General features: G+C 42.3%; 1 protein-coding gene across 4 annotated transcripts in view; it reads right to left on the bottom strand.

Annotated features, from left to right (window-relative positions):
• Nucleotides 1–23,240, bottom strand: part of ASH1L (ASH1 like histone lysine methyltransferase) — a 197,751-nt gene that overhangs the window by 78,369 nt on the left and 96,142 nt on the right. For 3 of the 4 annotated variants that reach the window (XM_047092692.1, XM_047092693.1, XM_047092695.1), the window contains one exon: nucleotides 15,440–15,619. The exons of the other annotated variant lie outside the window; for it this stretch is intronic. In XM_047092692.1, the coding sequence (XP_046948648.1) occupies nucleotides 15,440–15,619 (180 nt within the window). The remainder of the gene's footprint in view (nucleotides 1–15,439; nucleotides 15,620–23,240) is intronic. 4 annotated transcript variants of the gene reach the window in all.

Below are 23,240 nucleotides of genomic sequence, written 5' to 3'. Positions count from 1 at the left end.
GCCCCAGCGGCACAGTCTGGGGAGTGTGAGCATTTGTCTGCAAAATAATGACAATGGATTACGACACATTAGCTGTTTTTTAAATGCATGAATCCAGATGATATTCAAAAGAAAAGAGAAGTAAGAGAGTGAAAGGGGAAGAAAAATGAAAGCCTGTCTTCATAGCAAAGGATCATCTAATAAATGTTGAAGAAATGACAGAAGGAGAAAATTACCAGTTCACAACTAATAATTTATCACTAGTTTAGGCAAGGATCCCAAGATATTAGGTAAAAGGGTGCTAGAAGATGGGCCACCGCCTCAAATGTCACCCCCTGATGTGTTTGCTGATTGTAACAGGAACAACTATCTTTCCGCTGGAGAGATTTGGTGGGTGCCACCAAGACCAAGTGGCGCACGTGGCATCACTGGGACAGTAAACGGGGGGCAATACGAGCAGTGTCAAGTAGGAGACACCACACGTGGAATGTTCCTACCAGGATTATTTAACCTGAGCCCAATCATGAAGAAATAATCAGAAAAACACAGAATGCAAGACAACAAGTTTGAGTTCTGAAAAAAGTATCAATCTCATAAAAAACAGGAGATGGGGAATATTCTACATTAAAATATTAGGCAAAGATAACAATCCCATGTAACACATGATGTCTGTTTGTATCCTAGATTAAATAGAAAACACAATAAACTGATAAAAAAGACAATTTTAGGACAAGAGGGAAAGATACAAATACGGGCTGTATATTACATGATTTTATTAAAAACACCTCCTATTTTCCTGGGCACCACAATAGCATCGCAATCAGATAGGAGATTATCCTCGTTCTTAGATGGTAATTACTGAAATGTTTAAGGGTGAATGACTGCAACCCACTTTCAAAATGTTCACCAGACCCCGTATCCCCCCCAAAAGTGTAGGGTATGTGTGTTTGTACGCAGAGAAAGATAAAGCAAATGTTGCCAAATATTCATAAATTTGAGTTAGGGTATACAGGTGATCATTTACCATAGGATTGAATATTTTCAAAATTAACCATTATGGGGGGAAAAGCAGACTAGGGAAGGTAGTGTCACTGCATACAAGGTTTACTTCTCTAGGTCTTAGGGAGGTGGATTAGATCCTTTCTAAGATACATTCAAGTTGGAAAATGCTAATATTCTGTTCTTCTGGAAAAATATGACTACAAATGTATGAAAAAGTATTGAAAAAAGTATTAGCAGTATTTCACTTCCCAAAATCCTAGTTACAATGTTACTATTACTACAGCAATGATGATGATATCATTCATAATTTCTATACTTTGACACGTTAATTCTCATCACAAAATTATATTTTCCTATCTATTTCTTGAATTCTTATAACATAGTTTGAGATACATAACTTTGTGAGGGAGGGTGAAGAAATCAATCAATCAATCTCTCAATCTATTTATTTTAGCAATTTTCCTCTTTTTAAAAAAAAAATTTTTTTAACGTTTATTTATTTTTGAGACAGAGAGAGACAGAGCATGAACGGGGGAGGGTCAGAGAGAGAGGGAGACACAGAATCTGAAACAGGCTCCAGGCTCCGAGCTGTCAGCACAGAGCCCGACGCGGGGCTCGAACTCACGGACTGCGAGATCGTGACCTGAGCCGAAGTCAGACGCTTAACCGACTGAGCCACCCAGGTGCCCCAGCAATTTTCATCTTTAAATAGACCCTCAGTTCGTCCTTATATTAATCTTGGGAAAACAACAGATAGCATTATATCTAAGGATCCTAACACTTTGAAATTCAGTCTTCTTTATTTTCTAATAACTAAATCTTCTTGAGGAGAAATGTCCTGTCCCTGCTGCAGTGCTGTTCTGTGAAGCGTCTAGAACAAAGTTCGGCCAACTTTACAGTATGGAATAAGTTTTCATGAAATTGGCTTTCTAAAATTTATGGACTAAACCCTTCTTTTTTAACGACTATTTTGTTTTCCCTTTTGGGGATAGTTAAGCACTGGTTAAAAACTCAACTAGGATATAAAGAGGTATTTCACAGGCTCTTGATAAGTTCCTTCATGTTTTACCACGTCCCACTCGGAAATTCCCTCTAGGAGGATATAAGAATATTACTTCCATCAATTCCAATCTAAAAAAGCATGGCTTCTGAGTTAGGCTGTGTCACTTTCCAGTCTAAATAACAGATTAGAGGGATATTTCACAAGTTAAGATAATGACTTTTCCTGCAAAGTTGAAATAAACATTAAAAAAAGTAGTTATTAAAAAAATTGTGGTAGGGGCGCCTGGGTGGCTCAGTCGGCTAAGCGTCTGACTTCAGCTCAGGTCATGATCTCACAGTTCGTGGGTTCGAGCCCCGCATCGGGCTCTGTGCTGACCGCTCAGAGTCTGGAGCCTGTTTCAGATTCTGTGTCTCCCTCTCTCTCTGACCCTCCCCCGTTCATGCTCTATCCTCTCTGTCTCAAAAATAAATAAACGTTAAAAAAAATTAAAAAAAAAATTGTGGTAAAACATATGACATAAAATTTACCATTAAGTAATTTTTAGGTATGCAGTTCATTGTGCAGATTGTTGTATAACCTCACTGTCATCCATCTAGATGACACATTTCATCATCTCGCAAAACTAGAAGTCTGTACCCTGTACACGCTCACTGCTACCAGCCCCTGGCACCCACCATTCTCTTCTGTCTTTAAGAATCTGACTACAGAGGCGTGCAATCAAACAGTATTTGTCTTTTTGTGGCTGGCTTACTTCACTTAGCATAATGTTTTCAAGGTTCATCCACACTGTAGGTGTCCAAATTTTCTTCCTTTTTAAGGCTAAATAATATTCCATTGTGTGCACAGAATATAATTTTTAAAAGTATCTTGGACCTTGTTATGTATTCAAGTATACTAAATCTTATTATGCAAAACTAACTAACTAAATCTCGTTATGCATTAAGCCCACCAGGCCTATATTAAGACAGTCAAGTCAAAAACAAGTGTTAGTGAACTCACTTTCTGACCACTAGAGGGAGCTAGAGAAACACAGCTGCTGCCTACCGCATGCAGGCTGCACACGCATGTTTCCCAGCCATGAAAATGGAGTGGAGCTTCTACAAAAAATAGAACAGAATGTCAGTGTAATTACAGACTTGCTCCTAACCCATCTCTGTTCCTAAGTGGAAAACGGCTTTAAAAAATCATGATTTATAATTCCCGCAAACATATGCAGCGATGGCCTGACGGCTCTCCTCCACATTAGAAGCCAAACCACATGTGGAGAGTTCTGTAATCATCTCTGTTAATGCAATCTTATTTACTTCTTTTATAAAAACCAGGAACTTCTGGATGTGGCTGTTGGGAACAAGTACTATTTATTATTAAGAAAAAATGATTTTTTCGAGCGCCTGGGTGACTTGGTTGATTGAACATGTGACTCTTGGTTTCGGCTCAGGTCATGATCTCACAGTATGTGGGACCGAGTCCCAAGTTAGGCTCTGCGCTGACAGTGCAGAGCCTGCCTAGGATTCTCTCTCTCCCTCCGCTCCTCCCCGCTTCTCATGCACGCTCTCTCTCCCTCTCTCAAAATAAATAAATAAACCTTTTAAAAAATGATTTTTATTCTTTACTGCTGGGAAAGAAAGAAGCAAAGGTCTGTTAAACCTTAATCATGATGAAAGACTACAGAGAAAAGAGACTGGATTCAGAAGACAAGTGCATAAAAAGTACTTATAAATGTATGTTTGGAGACACACAATGAATAAAGATGTAATTTTTAAAAATGTTTGTTTCTTTAAAAATTTATTATTTATTTATTTATTTTGAGAGAGAGAGACAGAGAGAGAGCAAGCAGGGAAGGGGCAGAGAGAAAGGGAGACAATTGGAAGCAAGCTCCAGGCTCTGGGTTCTCAGGACAGAGCCTGACATGGAGCTCGAACTCACAGACCGCCAGATCATGACCTGAGCTGTAGTCGGCTGCCCAACCGACTGAGCCACCCAGGCGCCCCTTAAATGTTTATTTTTTGAGAGAGAGAGAGAGAGAGAGCGCGCGCACGCGCGCGCGAGCGGGGGACGGGCAGAGAGAGAGGGAGACACAGAATCCGAAGCAGGCTCTAGGCTCTGAGCTGTCAGCACAGAGCCTGATGTGAGGCCCAAACTCACAGACCGCGAGATCATAACCTGAACTGAAGCTGGACGCCCAACTGACTGAGCCACCCACACGCACCAATGAAGATGTAATATGTTGGGAACGCAAGTTGGTGCAGCCACTCTGGAAAACAGGATGGAGGTTCCTCAAAAAACTCAAAACAGAACTACCCTACGACCCAGCAACTGCACTACTAGCCATTTCTCCACGGGATACAGGTGGGCTGTCTCGAAGGGACACATGCACCCCCACGTTTACAGCAGCGCTGTCGACAACAGCCAAAGGATGGAAAGAGCCCAATGTCCCTCGATGGATGAGTGGATAAAGAAGATGTGGTCTATATACACAAGGGAGTATTACTCGTCAATCAAAAAGAATGAAATCTTGCCATTTGCAGCTACGTGGATGGAACTGGAGGGTATGATGCTAAGTGATATTAGTCAGAGAAAGACAAAAATCATATGACTTCACTCACATGAGGACTTTAAGACACAGAACAGATGAACATAAGGGAAAGGAAGCAAAAATAATATAAAAACAGGAAGGGGGACAAAACAGAAGAGACTCATAAATATGGAGAACACACGGAGGGTTACGGGAGGGGTTGTGGGAGGGGGGAGGGCTAAATGGGCTTAGTAAGGGGCACTAAGGAATCTACTCCTGAAATCGTTTTTATTAAAAATTTTTGTAAAATGTTTATTTATTTTTGAGAGAGAGAGAGAGAGAGAGAGAGTGTGAGCGAGCATGAGTAGGGGAGGGGCAGAGACACAGAATCTGAAGCAGGCTCCAGGCTCCGAGCTGTCAGCACAGAGCCTGACGCGGGGCTTGCACTCAAAGACCGTGAGATCATGATCTGAGCTGAAGTCGGACACTCAACCGACTGAGCCACCCAGGCACCCCTCCTGAAATCACTGTTGCACTATATACTAACTAATTTGGATGTAAATTAAAGAAAATAAAATTAAAAAAAAAGATGTAATATGTAACACCAATAACATAAAAGGGGTATGTGGAGCTTTAGAGGAGTACAGTTTAGGGGACGTATGGCTGGCTCAGTTGGTGGAGCTTCCAACTCATGACCTCAGGGTCATGAGTTCAAGACCCACAGTGGGAGTAGAGCTTATTTACAAAAAAAAAGAAAAAGTAAAGTTTTTGTATGTAATTGAAATTAACTTGGCATCAACTCAAATTACACAGTTACATCTTTGGGAAGTTATATGTAATCTCCATGGTAACAACAGAGAAAATAGCTATAGAATTCACCCAAAAGGGGATGAAGGGAATCAAAACATGTCACTACAAAAAGATCAACGAAGCACAAAAGAAGACAGTAATGGAGGGCATGAGGGATAAAAAGCCGTGAGACATGGAAACAACACAAAGGGAAGTATAAGCCCTTCCTTATTGGTAATTATTTTCAACGTAAGTGGGTGAAACTCTCCAAACAAAAGGCAGAGAGAAACAAAATGGATACAAAACATGATTCAACGATGTACTATCTCCAAGAGACTGCCCTTAGATCCAAGGACACAAATAGGCTGAAAGTAAAAGGATGGAAAAAAGGTAAGATATTCCATGTAAACAGTAACCAAGAGAGAGCAGAATGACAACCCCAATATCAGACAAAAGAGACTTCAAGTCAAAACTCTTACGAGAGACACAGAAGAACATGAAATACTGACAAGAGTCTATTCACATAGAAGCCATAATCATTAGAAACATATATTCACCAAACATCAAAGGACCCAAAATATGTGAAGGAAACATTCATAAGAATGAAGGGAGAAACAGCCGTATAGGAACAGTTGGAGACTTCAACCAATTTCAATAATGGTTAGAACAACCACACAGGTCAGTGTGGATTTGAACATTATAAACCAAATAGACCTCACAGAAATATAAGGAACACTCCACCCAACAACAGAAGATTATAGGGTTTTCTCAACTGCGCACAGAAGACTCTACAGGAAGGGTCATATGTTAGGCTACAAAATAAGTCTTAATAGATTTTAAAAGACTGAAATCATACCGAGTATTTTTTTCTGATCAGGAAAACTGGAAAAACCACAAATGTGTGGAAATCAAACAACATACTCTTAACCGATAGCTCAAATAAGAAATCACAAGGGAAAGTGGAAACTATCTTCAAATCAATGAGAATGTAAACACAAAAAAACCCCAAACTTATCTGATGCAGTAAAAATAGTACTTAGAAGGAAATTTACAGGTAAAAACACAAACATTCAAATGAAAGAAAGATCTCAAGTCAATAACTTCCTGATGAACAGTCAGTGGCGCAGCCATTAGGGAAAAGTTTGGTGGTTCGTTAAAAAGCTAAACATAGCTTCTTCTAGTCCCATGGATAACGTATACGCTTAGGATCAAAAGCAGGGACCCCACCACATAAACGTACGCCAGTGTTCACAGGGAATCATTCACGACAGCCAGAAGGCAGAAACAACCCAAACGTTCATCCATAGACGAGTAAGTCAACACAACGTTGCACACCCTACACAATGGAATATTATATGGCCATAAAAAGGACCAACATTCTGCCACATGCTAAAACATAAGTGAACAGTGAAGGCATTATGCTAAATTCAATAATCCAGACCAAAGGAAGCACAAATGTCATACGATTCCACTTTCATGGGGCAGCAAGTGTAGGCAAATTCACAGAAACTGAAAGCACATCAGACACTCCTGGAGGCTGGGGTGTGTGTGCGCGGAGTTATTGCTTAATGGTTACAGAGTTTCTGTGTGGAGCAAGGGAACATTTTGGAAACAGACAATGGTAATGACTACACCACACTGTGAATGCGATTAATGATGCTGAATCGCACACTTAAAAATGAGGAAAATGGTAAATTCTGCCATACGTACTTTACCGCAATAAAAATTTATTCTAATAATAAAATATAAATCATACAAGTGAAAATAAAATTCATATCATATTATATAAGTATTTACACTTGCATGTACAATTAATGTAATATACCCAAAACTGTTGACTTCTACACTCAAAACTGGTTAACTATACGGTATATGAATTACATCTCAATTTTTTTTATTAGGTTTTTTTTTTTATGTTTGTTTATTTTTGAGGGACAGAGGGACAGAGCACAGGTGGGACAGGGGCAGAGAGAGAAGGAGACACAGAATATGAAACAGGCGCCGGGCTCCGGGCTGTCAGCACAGAACTCAACGTGGAGCTCGAACTCATGAACCGTGAGGTCATGACCTGCGCTGAAGTTGGACACTCAACCGACTGAGCCCCCCAGGCTCCCCTACATCTCGATAAAACTGTTGAGCAAAAGAAAGAGGATAGGAAACAAGCCCTGGGGACGTGAGACGCTGCAGACACAAGCCAGGTTCACTGCGTGTCTACTGTGCGCTATTCCCTTTACACGTGTCACTTCACTTGGGTAGCGGGGGAGGGGCCGCTGGAATTCACACTTCGGAGAGGAGACACTCAGTTTGGGAAAATGAAGAAGTGCTCGAGGTGGACAGTGGTGGCGGTCGCACAAGGTGATGTGTTTGATGCCACCGAACGGTGCACTTAAAGTTATTAAAATGGTTACTTTTATGTCATGTATATTTAAGTGCAATCAGTTAATCAACTGAAACCATTAAAACACGAGGGAGCCAGAGCCGGGGGCGGGGGGGCCAGGGGGCTCAGTTAAACGACCAACTCTCTCAGGTCATGATTATCAAGGGTTCGTGGGCTCCAGCTGCGAGTTGGGCTCTGCGATGACTGCACAGAGCCTGCTTGGGATTCTCTCTCCCCCTCTCTCTGCCTCTCCCCTGCCTGCACGGGCATGTGCTCTCTCACTCTCTCAAAATAAATCAACTTAAAAAAACCCTTAAAATATGAAGTTAATCTTGTTTTTAACACTTTACTTGGGACATCAGCCTTGCAATGAATTTTTGGGTTTGATGCCAAAAGCAAAGGCGAAAAAAGCAAAAATGAACGGAGGGACTGCATCCAACTAAAGGTCTTCTGTACAACAAAGAAAATCATCAACCAAATGAAAAGGCAACCTACTGAATGGGAGAAAATATTGGTAAGTCATGCATCCGTTAATAGGTTAATATTCAAAAAATATAAAGAACTCCTACAACTCAGTGGTAAAAGAACAAACAATCTGATTAAAAAATGGGCACAGGATCTGAGCTGAACAGGCATTTTCCCACGACACATACACAGAAGGCTGACAGGTACATGAAAAGATGCTCAATCTCACTAGCCATCAGGGAGATGGACGTAGAAAACCACAACACTTCACACCTGTCAGAATGGTTGTTACCAAAAAGATAAGAAATAGTAAGTGTCTATTACTTACTAACAGGGATGAGGAGAAAAGGGAGCCCACATGCACTATGGGTGGCAATGTAAGTTGGTGCGGCCACTGTGGAAAAGAGCATGAAGGTGCCTCTCAAAATTAAAAACAGACATACCCTAAGACCCTGCAATTCCACTTCTGAGTACGTATCCAAAGAAACCGAAAACGTCACCTGGACAAGATACTTGCAACCCCATGCTCCCTGCAGCATTATTTACGAGATACGAAAACAACCTTCATGTCTGCCAGCAGATGAATGGATGGAGATGTGGTGTACAAACATAACAGAACATGATTCAGCCATAAAAATGAATGAAATCTTGAAATCTGCAACAACATGGATGGACTGCGAGGGCATCATGCTAAGGGAAGGAAGCCAAACACAGAAAGAGAAATACCGTATGATTTCGATTACATGTGGAATCTAAAAAACAACAAAAACCCCAAAACTCAAAAAACAAAATACCAAGCTCACAGAGAGAACATGCTGGTGTTGTCAGAAGCGGGGGGATTTCAGGGGACTGGGATGGGTGAAATGGGTGAAAGGAGTCAAAAGGTGAAAGCTTCCGGTCATTAAATAAATAAGCCATGGGACGTAATGTCCCACACAGCATGGCAACTGTAGTTAATAATGCTGTAGTGCATACTGGGAAGCTGACAGGAAAATAGATCTTAAAAGTTCTCATGGCAGGGGCACCTGGCTGGCTCAGTCAGTGGAGTGTGCCACCCTTGATCTCAGGGCTGTGAGTTCGAGCCCCATGCAGGCTGTAGAGATTACCGACAAATAAAATCTTAAAAAAAAAAAAAAAAAAGTTCTCATGGCAAGAAAAAAATTTTGTCACTATGTATGCTAACAGGTGTTCACTAGACTTATTGTGATCATGTCATATACGAATATTAAATCATTATATGGTACACCTGAAATTAATATAATGTGGGATGTACATTACAGCTCAATAAAGATAAAATAATTTAAAAAACACACCTTTACTTGGGTTACTTTCACTTTCTTAGCGACTAAAATAAAAAATCAGATAAATTGAATTTTCAACTTGCTTCGCCTAAAAGTGATCTGTGTGACTGGACCTTTCACCAGCTCAGTATTTCCATCTATATACAAACTATATGGTTCAACAGCTTCATTTAATACATAAATTTCATTTCTTTGATTCTAGAGAGAAAAAGTAATTTGCCCAAAATGACAGTGAAGCCCAAAGGCCCCCATCAAGGTGCTGTCTCACCAGAGTATCCTCTAAGCCTGGGGACGCCTGGGGGCCTCCGTCAGTTCGGCGTCCAAGTCTTGATTTCAGCTCTGGTCATGATCTCCCAGTTCAGTTCATGGGTTTGGTTCGGCGCAGTCCAGACTGGACTCCGCGCTCACAGTGTGGAGCCTGCTTGGGATTCTCTCTCTGCTTCTCTCTCTGTCCCTCCCCCGACTTACACTTCCTCTCTCAAGGTAAATAAGTAAACTTAAAACACACACACACACACACACACACACACACACACACACACACACCCTAAGTCTTAAATTCAATCTCCAAGGTACTTGACAGATACCTGATATTACATATTCCGTTAAATTCCTTTTAGATAAAATAAAATCTAAATTCCAAAGTAACACAGCATTGTCCTCACTTCAAAAAGTGCGGACAAATATAAAGTAAGACATGTGAACCCCATAAGCTAGAGGGTTCAGTAGATACAATAACGCTCACTCTCCCCACATATCCACATGTAACCCCCAGAAACTGGGAATATGCCGAAGGAATTAAGGTTTCTAATCTGTTGATTTAGAGACAGGAATAGTATTCTGGATAATCTAGGTGAGCCCAATATAATCACAAGGGTCCTTATAAATGGAAGAGGAAGTTAAAGGCACAGTCAGCGAAAACAGAACCAAGCTTGAAGTGACAAAATGTAAGGACTCAACCTGTCATTGAGGGTTTGAAGACAGAAGGAACCCCATCCACGACGTGCGGGGTAGCCTCTAGAAGCTGGAGAGGCAAGGAAGAGCCTCCAGAAGGAATACGGCAAGAAAAACCTTGCCAACACCTTGATTTTATTTTGCCTGCAGAGATTCACTTGACCTTCTGACCTCAGGAACTGTAAGACGATACATCTGTGTTGCTTCAAGCAACTTGAGTGACCTGGTAGAGAGGGCAGAGAAAACCGATGTACAGGCTAACCTCCATGAGCAGTGTGTTGACTGTATCACGAGACATTTTTTGGTACCTATAGAAAGGAACATTAATAATGGAGGTTTTCTTAAACCAAGGAGTACTGTCTGTACGACTTTTTTTCTGGTATTTTAGCTAATGACATCATCATCCACCCAGGAATACAAAACAAAACACGGGGATCTTCACTGACTCTCATCCTGTCCTTTACACTCTTCACGCCAGACCATCTGATCAATCTTTAATCCTTTTCAACTGTAACAATGACATCTTCTTTCTTTTCTAAATGTTTACTTATTTTTGAGAGAGACCGAATGCAAGTTGGGGAAGGGTAGGGAGAGAGGGAGACACAGAATCCGAAGCAGGCTCCAGGCTCTGAGCTGTCAGCACTGGGCCCGACGCGGGGCTTGAACCCATGAACCGCGAGATCATGACCTGAGCAGAAACCAAGAGTGAGACGCTAAACCGACTGAGCCACCCAGGCACCCCCTGCGTCTTAAAAATTTGTTTTAACTTTTAATTCCAGTAGAGTTAACATACAGTATACTATGAGTTTCAGGTGTACATGGGAGTGATTCAGCACCTCCACGCATCACCCGGTGCCCACCACAACAGGTGCACTCCTTCATCCCTGTCACCTGTTTCACCCACACCTGTGCCCCCTCCTTCTAGCGACCACCTATGTGTTCTCTAGAGCGAAGAGACCGTTTCTTGGTGTGACTCTTTTGTTTTCTCTGTTTGTTTTGTTTCTTAAATTCCACATAGGAGGGAAGTCATATCCCCTCATAACTTTTTAAAGCCTATAATGATTTATATACAAGAGTAACTTTGCAATTTCTTTGTACCCTTCTGTGGCCCCAGAAACAACCTGGCAGAAAATGGAAGATTTTCTGGGCAGCAGTGAAACCATTCTGTGTGATATTGCAAAGGTGGACACATGTCGTTAGACATTTATGAAAACCCACACAACGTACAACACCAAGAGAGAACCCTCACGTCAGCTGTGACTTTGGGCGATAAGGATGTGTCAGTGGAAGCTGACTGATTATAATAGACGTGACAGTGCGCTGCAGGATGTTGACGGTAGGGGAGGCTGCGTGAGCAGGGGTGTATGCAAACTCTCTCTCACTGTGTATCAATTTTGTTGTGAACCTAAAACTGCTCTAAAGAATTCTTCCTTAACTAAAAAACAAAACAAAGAAAAAACCCCACAAATTGCTACCAACAACAACCAGGCAGCCCATAAAAATATACTGGCTTCACAGTTTGGAAGAATGCATACCTGTATCAATCTCATCAATGTTCTAAAAATATCCCAGAACAGGGCCTGCCTGGGTGGCTCGGTTGGCCAGTGTCCAGCTCTTGGTTTCGGCTCAGGTCATGATCTCATGGTTTGTGAGCTCCAGCCCTGTGCCCATCCAGCTCTGCACTGACAGTGCAGAGCCTGCTTGGGATTCTCTCTCTCCCTCTCTCTGTCCCTCCCCTGCTTGTGTGCTCTCTCTCAAAATAAATAACTTAAAAAAAATATGATATTCCTATAAACCATTTTCTTCCTACTTATTTTTAAAAATTTCACTTATTTATTCATTTATTTTGAGATAGAGAGAATCCCAAGCAGACTCTGCACTGTCAGCACAGGGCCTGGTGCGGGGCTCGAACTCATGGACTGTGAGATCATGACCTGAACTGAAATCTAGAGTCCGATGCTTAGCCGACTGAACCACTCAGGTGCCCCCCCCCCACCTACTTATTTCTAAGAGGTGAATAGCTAGTTGTAACATAAACAAGGTGATATTTTAGTCCATTCTCCGAGTGAAAGACTTTTGTCTGACCAGAGACATTTTACAACACAGATGTGGTCGAAAATACTGATCTTTTGATTCACAATCTGACTTTATTATTTTTTTTTTTTCAACATTTATTTATTTTTGGGACAGAGAGAGACAGAGCATGAACGGGGGAGGGGCAGAGAGAGAGGGAGACACAGAATCGGAAACAGGCTCCAGGCTCCGAGCCATCAGCCCAGAGCCTGACGCGGGGCTCGAACTCACGGACCGCGAGATCGTGACCTGGCTGAAGTCGGACGCTTAACCGACTGCGCCACCCAGGCGCCCCCTGACTTTATTATTAATCTCCCATTTTTAGGGATTTAATCCAGAAAAAAACACATTTATAGAAACAAAAGTAAAACTTGAAATTAATTTTTTTTAGCAGAAAACTTGATAAATATATTTGTTTTCTCTGTTCAGCAAAAACACTGCTTAAAACTGTAACTGGAAAAAAAATAGCTCTTTCCAAAATACATTTCCATTTTCTCACTTGTAGTGACTGAATGCTAGATATTTTTCAGGCATCATCAACTGGAATATGAACCCTGATTTCCCTGCCTGAAGTGTGGTTCCATGACGATGTTCTGGCCAGGGTCTATAAATGAGGTTTTCAACTCTCCTTTCTCATCAGCCTGAGCTGCTATATATAACACATTACCAGAGACTGGGGGGGGGGGGGGTGTCAGCAACACATTTTTATTTCTCACTCTTCTGGAGGCTGGGATGTCCAAGATCAGGGGTGAGTGCCAGTGAGAACTCTCTCCTTGGTGTGCAGGGCCACCTTCCTGCTACTCCTCATATAGTGGAAGGAGGCCATGTCTCTGTGTTTCTTCTTAGAAGGCCGCTGACCCTACTCACAAAGGGCAACGTCCTCATGACCTAATTACTTCCCAAAGTTCCTGCCTCCAAAGACCATCACACTGGGGATTGGGGATTCAAGTCTGGGTAGGAGTGGGAAGACGTGTCCACTCCATACTGCTTCCTTACAGAGAAGATGGACACTTTTCACTCCCTTTCTTCTTTTCTGCTTTCTACAAGGAACACCTGATGGCTGAGCTCTAGCTGCTATGTTGGAACAAGAAGAAACCACAGAAAGGGAAGCCTAATGCTGAAATGGAGGGACAGAAACAAAGGAGTCTAGATCTGTGAGGAAACTGAAGACACCATATTAACCTTGAAGTTTGTATTTTGTAACATTAAAAAAAAATTTTTTTTTTTTTAACATTTATTCATTTTTGAGAGAGAGAAACTGAGCACGACCAGGGGAGGGGCAGAGAGACAGGGAGACACAGAATCCGAAGCAGGTTCCAGGCTCCCAGCTGTCAGCACAGAGCCTGACCCGGGGCTCGAACTCATGAACCGTGAGATCACGACCTGAGCCGAAGTCGGACATTCAACAGACTGAGCCACCCAGGCACCCCTCGTAACATTTTTTAAGTTAAAGGAAAAGAAATGTGTATCTTCTTAAATTCTGGAGTATTTGAATTTCCTATTATCGGCATCTGCAACGAGTAAGCTTAATGAATAAAACATTTTCATGATCCTAGAAGCAAGAATGGGGTACAAAGAGTTTATGTGGGATCTACCTCAGTGGTCAATCAACAGAAAACCTTCCACTGCAAAATAAGGTGCTGTGGCTCACATGCAGACACTTTAACCTCACTGAGTCGGACATACGTCTAAAACGTAACCTTTCCCTCACACCCTCATGACCTTTTGACGGACGCCGAGTGTCTGTTGTTGCAGCCCTGTCATACACTGTCTGCTCTGTCGCTAGAGTTATCCAAAAACACACACAACACACACACACTTTTCCTTTCTTAAAAATATCATGTTGGGGCACCTGGGTGGCTCAGTCGGTTGGGTGATTGATTGGGGGCGCTTGAGATCAGGTCCTGATATCACAGTTCACAGGTTTGAGCCTCATGTCGGGCTCTGTGCTGATGGCATGGAGCCTGCTTGGGATTCTTTCTCTCTCCCTGCCCCTCCCCCACTGGAGTTCTTTCGTTTTCTTCCCCTCTCTCTCTTCCTCTCAAAATAAATAAATAAACTTAAAAAATTCATCATGTTTATACACAATGACACAGTCAGTTGATGTCTCAGGCTCTACACCTTCTTTTTTTTTCTTTTTTAGAGATTTTATTTTTTAGTAATTTCTACACCCAACATGGGGCTCAAACCCACAACCCCAAGACCAAGAGTCACATGTTCTGCCGACTGAGCTGGCCAGGCACCCTTGGGCTCTACACATTCTTAATTGAGGTGCTTCTTGAGCTGCTCCTCCCGAAGGGATAGGACGTTCCTACAAGGAGCGTATTTCACTCCTCCAGCAAAGTGTTTGAAAACACAGAAAACACTCAATCAATGAGGAATGAATGTAAAAAATCAAGATCATTTTAGATACCCACATAGTACCATTTCTCTTATTCTTAACAAAGAAAAAAGATACCGCTAGAAAGGCAGAGAGAAGATGAAGAACAGGGAAGATGCTGAAACTAATATTACACCAAATGTTAAGTAATTAGAATTAAAAAAAATTGAAACAGGGGCGCCTGCGTCAGTCGGCTGAGCGTCCGACTTTGGCTCAGATCATGATCTCACGGTCTGTGAGTGCAAGCCCCGCGTCAGGCTCTGTGCTGACAGCTCGGAGCCTGGAGCCTGCTTCGGATTCTGTGTCTCCTTTTCTCTCTGCCCTTCCCCTGGTCATGCTCACTCTCTCTCTCAAAAATAAACAAACAGTAAAAAAAAAAATTTTTTTTTAAAATTGAAACAAAACCCAAAAGAGCAGGAAGGTAATTAGCCCCGAACAACAGAGTGCAGTGTCACTAGCATAGTGGACGCTGCGGTGTCTGTGATGAGGTCAGTATTTGCGGGCCCTGCACTCATACGGTGTTTTTTGATAGTCAAAGTATCATTTCAAGCACGGAAGAATGGTCTTTAAGACATGCCGGCTGACAGATGCGACTACTTACTCTGCAGTTTTGTAAACGTCAGAATACAGCCCTGCTTTCTGATACTTCTTCTTTGGGGGACGTGGGGCCTTCTTCTCCCTCGGGATGAGAGAAAGCACAGGCTGCAAGCTACCTTCAGGTTCGGGAGGCTTGGCTGGGGTTTCAGGAGGACCGGGAATCTCAACTGTTGTTTCAGTAAAGCTAGAAAGAGAGTTTAAAGGTAATTTTTATTACTGTCTATTCAAAAAACACCACAGCAAGTAAAACATGAGATACAGCACTTCCTCATCGGACTGTGATGGAGTAACAGATGCCACTCTGGTCCTCCAACAGAAACTAGTAGAAATATGGTAAACTACTACAAACCTACAGAAAGTTTAGGGCACCTGGGTGGCTCAGTCGGTTAAAAGTCGGACTTCAGCTCGGGTCGTGATCTCGCGGTTCGTGAGTTCGAGCCCCATGTTGGGCTTTGTGCTGACAGCCCACAGTCTGCAACCTGCTTCGGATTCTGTGTCTCCCTCTCTCTCTGCCCCTCCCCCCTTGCGCTCTGGCTCTCTCTCTCAAAAATAAATAAACACTGAAACTGGAGAAAGTTTGCAAAACAATGATCAGACATTAGACAACACTGTAGGATTGTGATCACCAAGAAAATTGAAAAGAAAGAAAAAAATAGAAATAAGAACTGCGTTCATAGGGAGGATGATGATGGAGGGAGTAGAGCCACAGCAGAGAACAGCCAACAACATAAACCGAAAAGACAGAGAATGCTGAGGGCACTCGGGCTGGTGAGGCAGAGCACTGGTGTGGAGAAAGCCACGGAGGAAAGTAATTCTAGACTAAAGTCCGGGTGGTACCTACACAGGACGAAATTCTCTAAAGCCAGACAAAGAGCTACCAGAGTGCTGGGACCTGAACAAGTCCAAGAACTCGTACATGATGGTCGCTACTCTGATTCCACCAGGCAGAGTGGAGAGAAACTACAGGGCATTCCACAGACAATCCAGAGGGTAGTGTCACCCAGTTTCATAGGACTCAACTATCCCTAGACCAAAGACTAGCACTAATAAAGCCTAAAAACAGTCTTCCAAAGGATCTAAACTGAACCACAAGTAACTTAACTGCCTACCAAAAAAACCGCGAACATTTGGAAAAGAACAAAACTAGATACACAATTATGTGACATCTACAAAGTAAAAAAATTCATAATGAAAAAACCCCAAAGATTCATGGCCAAATATTTTCCAAATTTGATACAAAGTATAAGCTCAAAGTTCCAAGAAGCTAAACAAGCCATTAACACTATAAACTCCAATACAACAAGGTGTATCACAGTAAACTGCTAAATAAATACCGAAAAGTTTTTAAAAGCCAGAGGAAAAAATAAACAATCTATACAGGAGTACAAAAACAGGAATGAGTATTTCATGTCTGAAACAATTCAAGGCTGAAGGCAATGAGATAACATCTTTAAGTGCTGGAGGAGGAGGAGGAGGAGGAGGAGGAGGAGGAGGAAAAAGCCTGTCCAAGTAGAATTCTAAGTCAATCAAAAACATTTTTTAATGTTTATTTCTGAGAAAAAGGGGGAGGGAGGGAGGGAGAGAGAGAGAGAGAGAGAGAGAGAGACTGTGCATACATGAGGGAGAAGCAGAGGAGACAGGGAGAGTCTGAGCAGACTTCGGTGCTGTCAGCACAGACCCTGATGTGGGGCTCGAACCCACAAACCGTGAGATCATGACCTGAGCCGAAGTCAGACGCTTAACTGACCGAGCCACCCAGGCACCCCTATCAAAAACATCTTTAGGGGCGCCTGGGTGGCTCAGCCGATTAAGCGTCCGACTTCAGCTCAGGTCACAATCTCGCGGTTAGTGGGTTTGAGCCCCGCGTCAGGCTCTGTGTTGACAGCTCAGAGCTTAGAACCTGCTTTGGATTCTGTCTCTCTCTGCCCCTCCCCCACTTGCACTCTGTCTCTCTCAAAGATAAATAAACATTTAAAAAGTTTTTTTTTAATCTTTAAAAATTAAGTTGATTCTAGCTCCAGGCAAAGATGGAATAGATATTGCCACTTATCCTTGCACTAGGTACAAGGAAAAACCCTGGAAAATATATATAAAATAAAAATAAGCAAGCAGATTGGTTAGGGACCTTAAGCCCAAAACAATGACATGGCAGGGAATGGATTTTTCTATTTCCATGAAAAACACATCACTGGGCTATTGCACTGAATTTGTAGATCGCTTTGGGTGGTTCTGATATCTTAACAACATTAAGTCTTCCAGTCCCTGAACGCAGGCTGTCTTTCCATTTATTTATGTCTTCTTTAATTTGACTGAACAATGATTTGTAGTTTTCAATGTACAAGTTTTGCCTTGCTAAGTTTATTCTTTTTTTTTAATAAAAAATTTTTTTCAATGTTTATTTTTGATAAAAAGTATAAGCAAACAGGGGAAGGGCAGAGAGACAGAATCTGAGGTAGGCTCCCAGCTCCACGCTGTCAGCATAGAGCCCGACGCGGGGCTCGAACTCACGGACCACGAGATCATGACCTGAGTGGAGGTCGGACGCTTAACCGACTGAGCCACCTAGGTGCCCTCCCCTCCTTTTTTTTTTCTTTTTTAAGTTTCTTCTTTTTTTTTAAATTTTTTTTTCAACGTTTATTTATTTTTGGGACAGAGAGAGACAGAGCATGAACGGGCGAGGGGCAGAGAGAGAGGGAGACACGGAATCGGAAACAGGCTCCAGGCTCCGAGCCGTCAGCCCAGAGCCTGACGCGGGGCTTGAACTCCCGGACCGCGAGATCGTGACCTGGCTGAAGTCGGACGCTTAACCGACTGCGCCAGCCAGGCGCCCCTTAAGTTTCTTCTTAAGTAAGCTCTACACCCAACATGGGGCTTGAACTCACGGCCCCAAGATCGAGTCGCATGGTTCCACCTACCGAGCCCCCCGGGCCCCTTGCTAAGTTTATTCTTAGGTCTGTTCTTTTTGATGCCACTGTAAGTAGAACTGTTTTTGTAATTTCCTTTTTAGAAAATTATCAGTGTATAGAAACGCAACTGATTTTGTGTTTTCAAGTTTGCTGAACTTGTTCAAAAGCTTCTACAGCTGTTTTGTTTGAGATCTTTAAGGGTTCATGTAAGATCACAGCATCTGTGAACACAGCTCATTTTACTGTTTCCTTTACACTTTAGAAGCCTTTTACTCCTTTTTCTTGCCTGACTACATCAGTCAGGAATTTTAATACTAGGCTGAATTAAAGCAGCAAAAGTGGACATTCTTCCTCATTTCTGATATTAGGGGAAAAGTTCTCAATCTCTCACCATGGGTCCTGTTAGCTGCAGGGTTTTTTGTATACGGCCTTTATTTTATTTTATTTTTTTTTAATTTTTTTTTTCAACGTTTTTTATTTATTTTTGGGACAGAGAGAGACAGAGCATGAACGGGGGAGGGGCAGAGAGAGAGGGAGACACAGAATCGGAAACAGGCTCCAGGCTCTGAGCCATCAGCCCAGAGCCCGACGCGGGGCTCGTAACTCACGGACCGTGAGATCGTGACCTGAGCTGAAGTCGGACGCTTAACCGACTGCGCCACCCAGGCGCCCCTGTATAAGGCCTTTAATATGTTGAGGTAGTTTTCCTGTTCCCAGACTGCTCAGTTTTTATCATAAACGAGTTAGTCTGTGAAATTAACGTTTCTACACTTATTGACACGACTGTGTGATTTTTCTTCTTTAGCCTTTTGATGTGATGAGGAACCTTAATATGCTTTTAGATGTTGAACAAGTCTTTTATAACTGGGATAAATCATACTTGGTACTTGGTAACAGGATCAATCGATTTATCTATCTATCCAATCAATTAATTTGTTATTTCTCTTTTCACCTGTTCTTATTTGTTTGTTTGATTGATTGATTGGTTGCTGTTCTCCTTATCAGGCAAATTCATTTCTACTTCTGTGCCTTACCTTCTTTTTCTGTAATCAAAAACAATTTCTGCTTTCCTGTTTATCACCTGCATACATCAATTCTCCCAGTGCCACGTTTCCCCGAGTGCTGTCCATAGGCTACACACATCAGAATTACCATGAGGGCTTATAAGACATGCGAATGCCCATCCACAGATTTTTAAAAATTCTCCTTAGTGAAGTCTGAGTGGACAACGTCCCGCCCTTGCCGGTGTCTATACCAACACTGGGCTCTCTCTCCACAAGTGCATCCATCTCATTCTACTCAGGCTCTGACACCCTAGGCGGGGTTGATGTTCTCTCCACTTTGTCCCAGGCCCCAACTCTTCGCTCCATTAAGTCTCCAACACCCAACTCAGGGTCACCATGGTTTCCATACCCCATGTGGACACCTAGACCTAATGACTTTAAGACTGAATTTTTCAGGGCACCTGGGTGGGCTCAGTCGGTTAAGCATCTGATTCTTGATTTCGACTTAGGTCATGATCTCATGGTTCATGAGGTGGAGCCCCATGTCTGGGTCTGCACTGTCAGGGCAGAGCTTGCCTGGGATTCTCTCTCTGTCCTTCCCCTATTGGCATTCTCTCTCTCAAGATAAATGAACATTAAAAAGAAAAAGAAAAGAAGAGGGGCGCCTGGGTGGCGCAGTTGGTTAAGCGTCCGACTTCAGCCAGGTCACGATCTCGCGGTCCGTGAGTTCGAGCCCCGCGTCGGGCTCTGGGCTGATGGCTCAGAGCCTGGAGCCTGTTTCCGATTCTGTGTCTCCCTCTCTCTCTGCCCCTCCCCCGTTCATGCTGTGTCTCTCTCTGTCCCAAAAATAAATAAACGTTGAAAAAAAAAAAAAGAAAAAAAAGAAAAAGAAAAGAAGATTGAAGTTTTCTTTTTAATTTTTTTGTTTATTTTTGAGAGGAGAGAGAGAGAGAGAGCGAGTAAGTGACAGCGAGTGCGGGAGAGGGTCAAAGAGAGAGGGAGAGACAGAGAGGGAAACACAGAATCTGAAGCAGGTTCCAGGCTCTGAGCTGTCAGCACAGAGCCTGATGGGGGGCTCAAGCTCATGGACCAAGAGATCATGACCTGAGCTGACGTCAGACACCCAATTGACTGAGCCACCCAGGTGCCCCAAGACTGAATTTTTCAAGAAAAAAAAGAGGAAGAGGTAATGCACATTAAAATATGGTTCATCACAGGGTGCCTGGTGGCTCAGTGGGTTAAGCATCCAACTTTGGCTCAGGTCATGATCTCGCAGTTCATAGGTTTGAGCCCTGTGTCGGGCTCTGCGCTGACAGCTCAGAGCCTGGAGCCTGTTTTGGATTCTGTATCCCTCTCTCTCCGTCCCTCTCCAGCTCGCACTCTGTGTGTCTCTCTCTCAAAAATAAACAAACGTTAAAAAAAATACATGGTTTCATGATATATCTATCTACATCAATACAGTAATTTGGGGACACCTGGGTGGCTCAGTCAGTTAAGCGTCTGACTTTGGCTCAGGTCATGATCTCGCCATTCCTGACTTTGACCCCAGCGTCAGGCTCTGTGCTGACAGCTTGGAGCGTGGAGCCTGCTTGAGATCCTGTGTCTCCGTCTCTCTCATTCCCTCCCCTGCTTGTGCTCTTTCTCAAAAATAAACATTAAAAAAATTATTAAAAAAATGCAGTAATTTGTTTAGTTTGTGTGTGTGTTTGCTTTATAAAAGTAGGACCAGCTAGTATGTCATTTTTAGGACCTTGGTTTTTTTTTTTTTTTTTTTTTTTTACTTAATGTTTATAAGATTCATCCACTATTATTACATTATCAGCTGTAATTCATGAATCTCTATTACCATATCATTTTCCATTGCGTGGAAAACTGTGTTTATTCCTTTTCATGGTAATGTTGGATATTTCTATTTTCTATATATTATAATGAATCTTGCCACTACCTTTCCGAAAAGTGTTGACTGTTGGGCAAGACTTTCTCTAAAGGGCAACTGCTAGATTACATAGGGTTTATTTGTAACACAATTTTGTTGCTGTTTATGTATTCTGGACACCAAAATTGTATACATCACACGTGTTACAAATTTCCCAGTTTGTAGAAAGTCTTCATATATTTGTCATGATGTTTGATGAATGGAAGTTTAGCTTTAATATAATTGAGTATGTCAGTCTTTTTACCTGTATGGGTACTGCTTTTGAGATCTGGCTTATGAACTCCTTTCTGACAATAAAGTTGTGAAGTTTTTTTCATTCCATTATGGATTTAATCAACTGGGAGTTAACTTTTGTATCTGGGATGAGACAGGATCCAATTTCATTCCCGTTACTATGTAATATCAACTTTTAGGGCACAATTCATTAAATACTGTTCTCTGTCCCTGTCGATAAGCAGTGTTACGGTTTCATGTAGCAAGGTTGCCTTCTCTTACCGAACCAGTTCCGTACTAGCTTAACGCACCACGGCTTCAAGAAGTCTGGGGACAAATCTTTTACGTTATTCAGTAATTCCATCCCTTGGAATATACCCTGGGGAAATTCGTGCCCATATCCACCAGCATTTTTGGGAAATAGTCTCAAAGTCGAAACGACCCAACAGTGAAGCAGAGAACTGAATTCTGTACCGACGACGGAAAGGACTACAGCAACATGTCACAGCACAGATACAGATGTACATGTTGAGCAAAGAAAGGGAAGACACAGAAGTGTATGTCCTGTGCAATTCCATCCAAACGAAGTTCAGTGAGGGTAAACTAAACGACATTGTCTAGGCTTGCAGACTTAAATGGTGTAAAAGAAAAAGGTAAGGAGGTGGTTACATCAGAAGTCAGGATGGGGCGCCTGGGTGGCGCAGTCGGTTAGGCATCCGACTTCAGCCAGGTCACGATCTCGCGGTCCATGAGTTCGAGCCCCGCGTCGGGCTCTGGGCTGATGGCTCAGAGCCTGGAGCCTGTTTCCGATTCTGTGTCTCCCTCTCTCTCTGCCCCTCCCCCGTTCATGCTCTGTCTCTCTCTGTCCCAAAAATAAATAAACGTTAAAAAAAAAAAAAAAAAAAAAAGAAGTCAGGAAATTGATTTTGGCTAGTGGTGAAGCAGTTTGTGACTGGGGAGGCACATGGGATACTAGCTAGCAGAGTTCTATACATTCACCCCTTCCATGTCTACATCAGTGTTGGCTTTATGAAAAAAAGATGAACTTATTTCTAATGTTTATGTACTTTCCGTAGGTGTATTCCCCTCCCTACTTCCCCCATCATCTCTAAAGAGTTTTTTTGTTTTTTTTTAAGTTTGTTTATGTATGTACGTCTGTCTGTCTCCACCCAGTGTGGGGTTTGAGCTCATGACCATGAGATCAAGAGTCACATGATCCTCCGGTTGAGCCAGCCAGGTGCCTCTAGAGAATTTTAAGGAGAATGGAATGATCCTTTTCTTTCAAGTATGGTAGAAGTTTCTGGTCCTGCTGCTTTCTTTGCAGCAAGATTTTAAATTAAAGATTGATTTATGGAAAAGAAACACTCAGGTTATCTCTTCTTGAGTAGGTTTTCCCTAGGAATACGTACATTTCAACTGAGTTTTCCAATTTGTGGGGCATAACATGCTTATAGTAGTCATTTTTTAATCTCTCATATACAGCTTATCTCCTTTTTAACTTATAATTTTCTTCACTGATCAACTTTACTAGAAGTTTGTATATTTTATTAGTCTTCAAGGAACTAACTTTGGTCTTCAGTGAGTCTCTCTATTGTACCTTAGCTTTATTTTGTTAATTTAATATATGTTTCATTTCCTTCACTTCCCATTTACCTTTTGGGGCTTATTCTCTGGTTTTTCTCATCTCTTAATTGGACTCACGGTTCATAAATTTTCAGCATTTTAGAAAGTAATGTAAGTATTAAA

Source organism: Lynx rufus, unplaced genomic scaffold, assembly GCF_022079265.1.
Source record: "Lynx rufus isolate CCGP_SWC_20201006 ecotype Redwood Valley unplaced genomic scaffold, mLynRuf1.p SCAF_31, whole genome shotgun sequence".
Lineage (NCBI taxonomy): Eukaryota > Metazoa > Chordata > Mammalia > Carnivora > Felidae > Lynx > Lynx rufus.
This window is presented reverse-complemented; position numbering and strand designations above follow the sequence as displayed.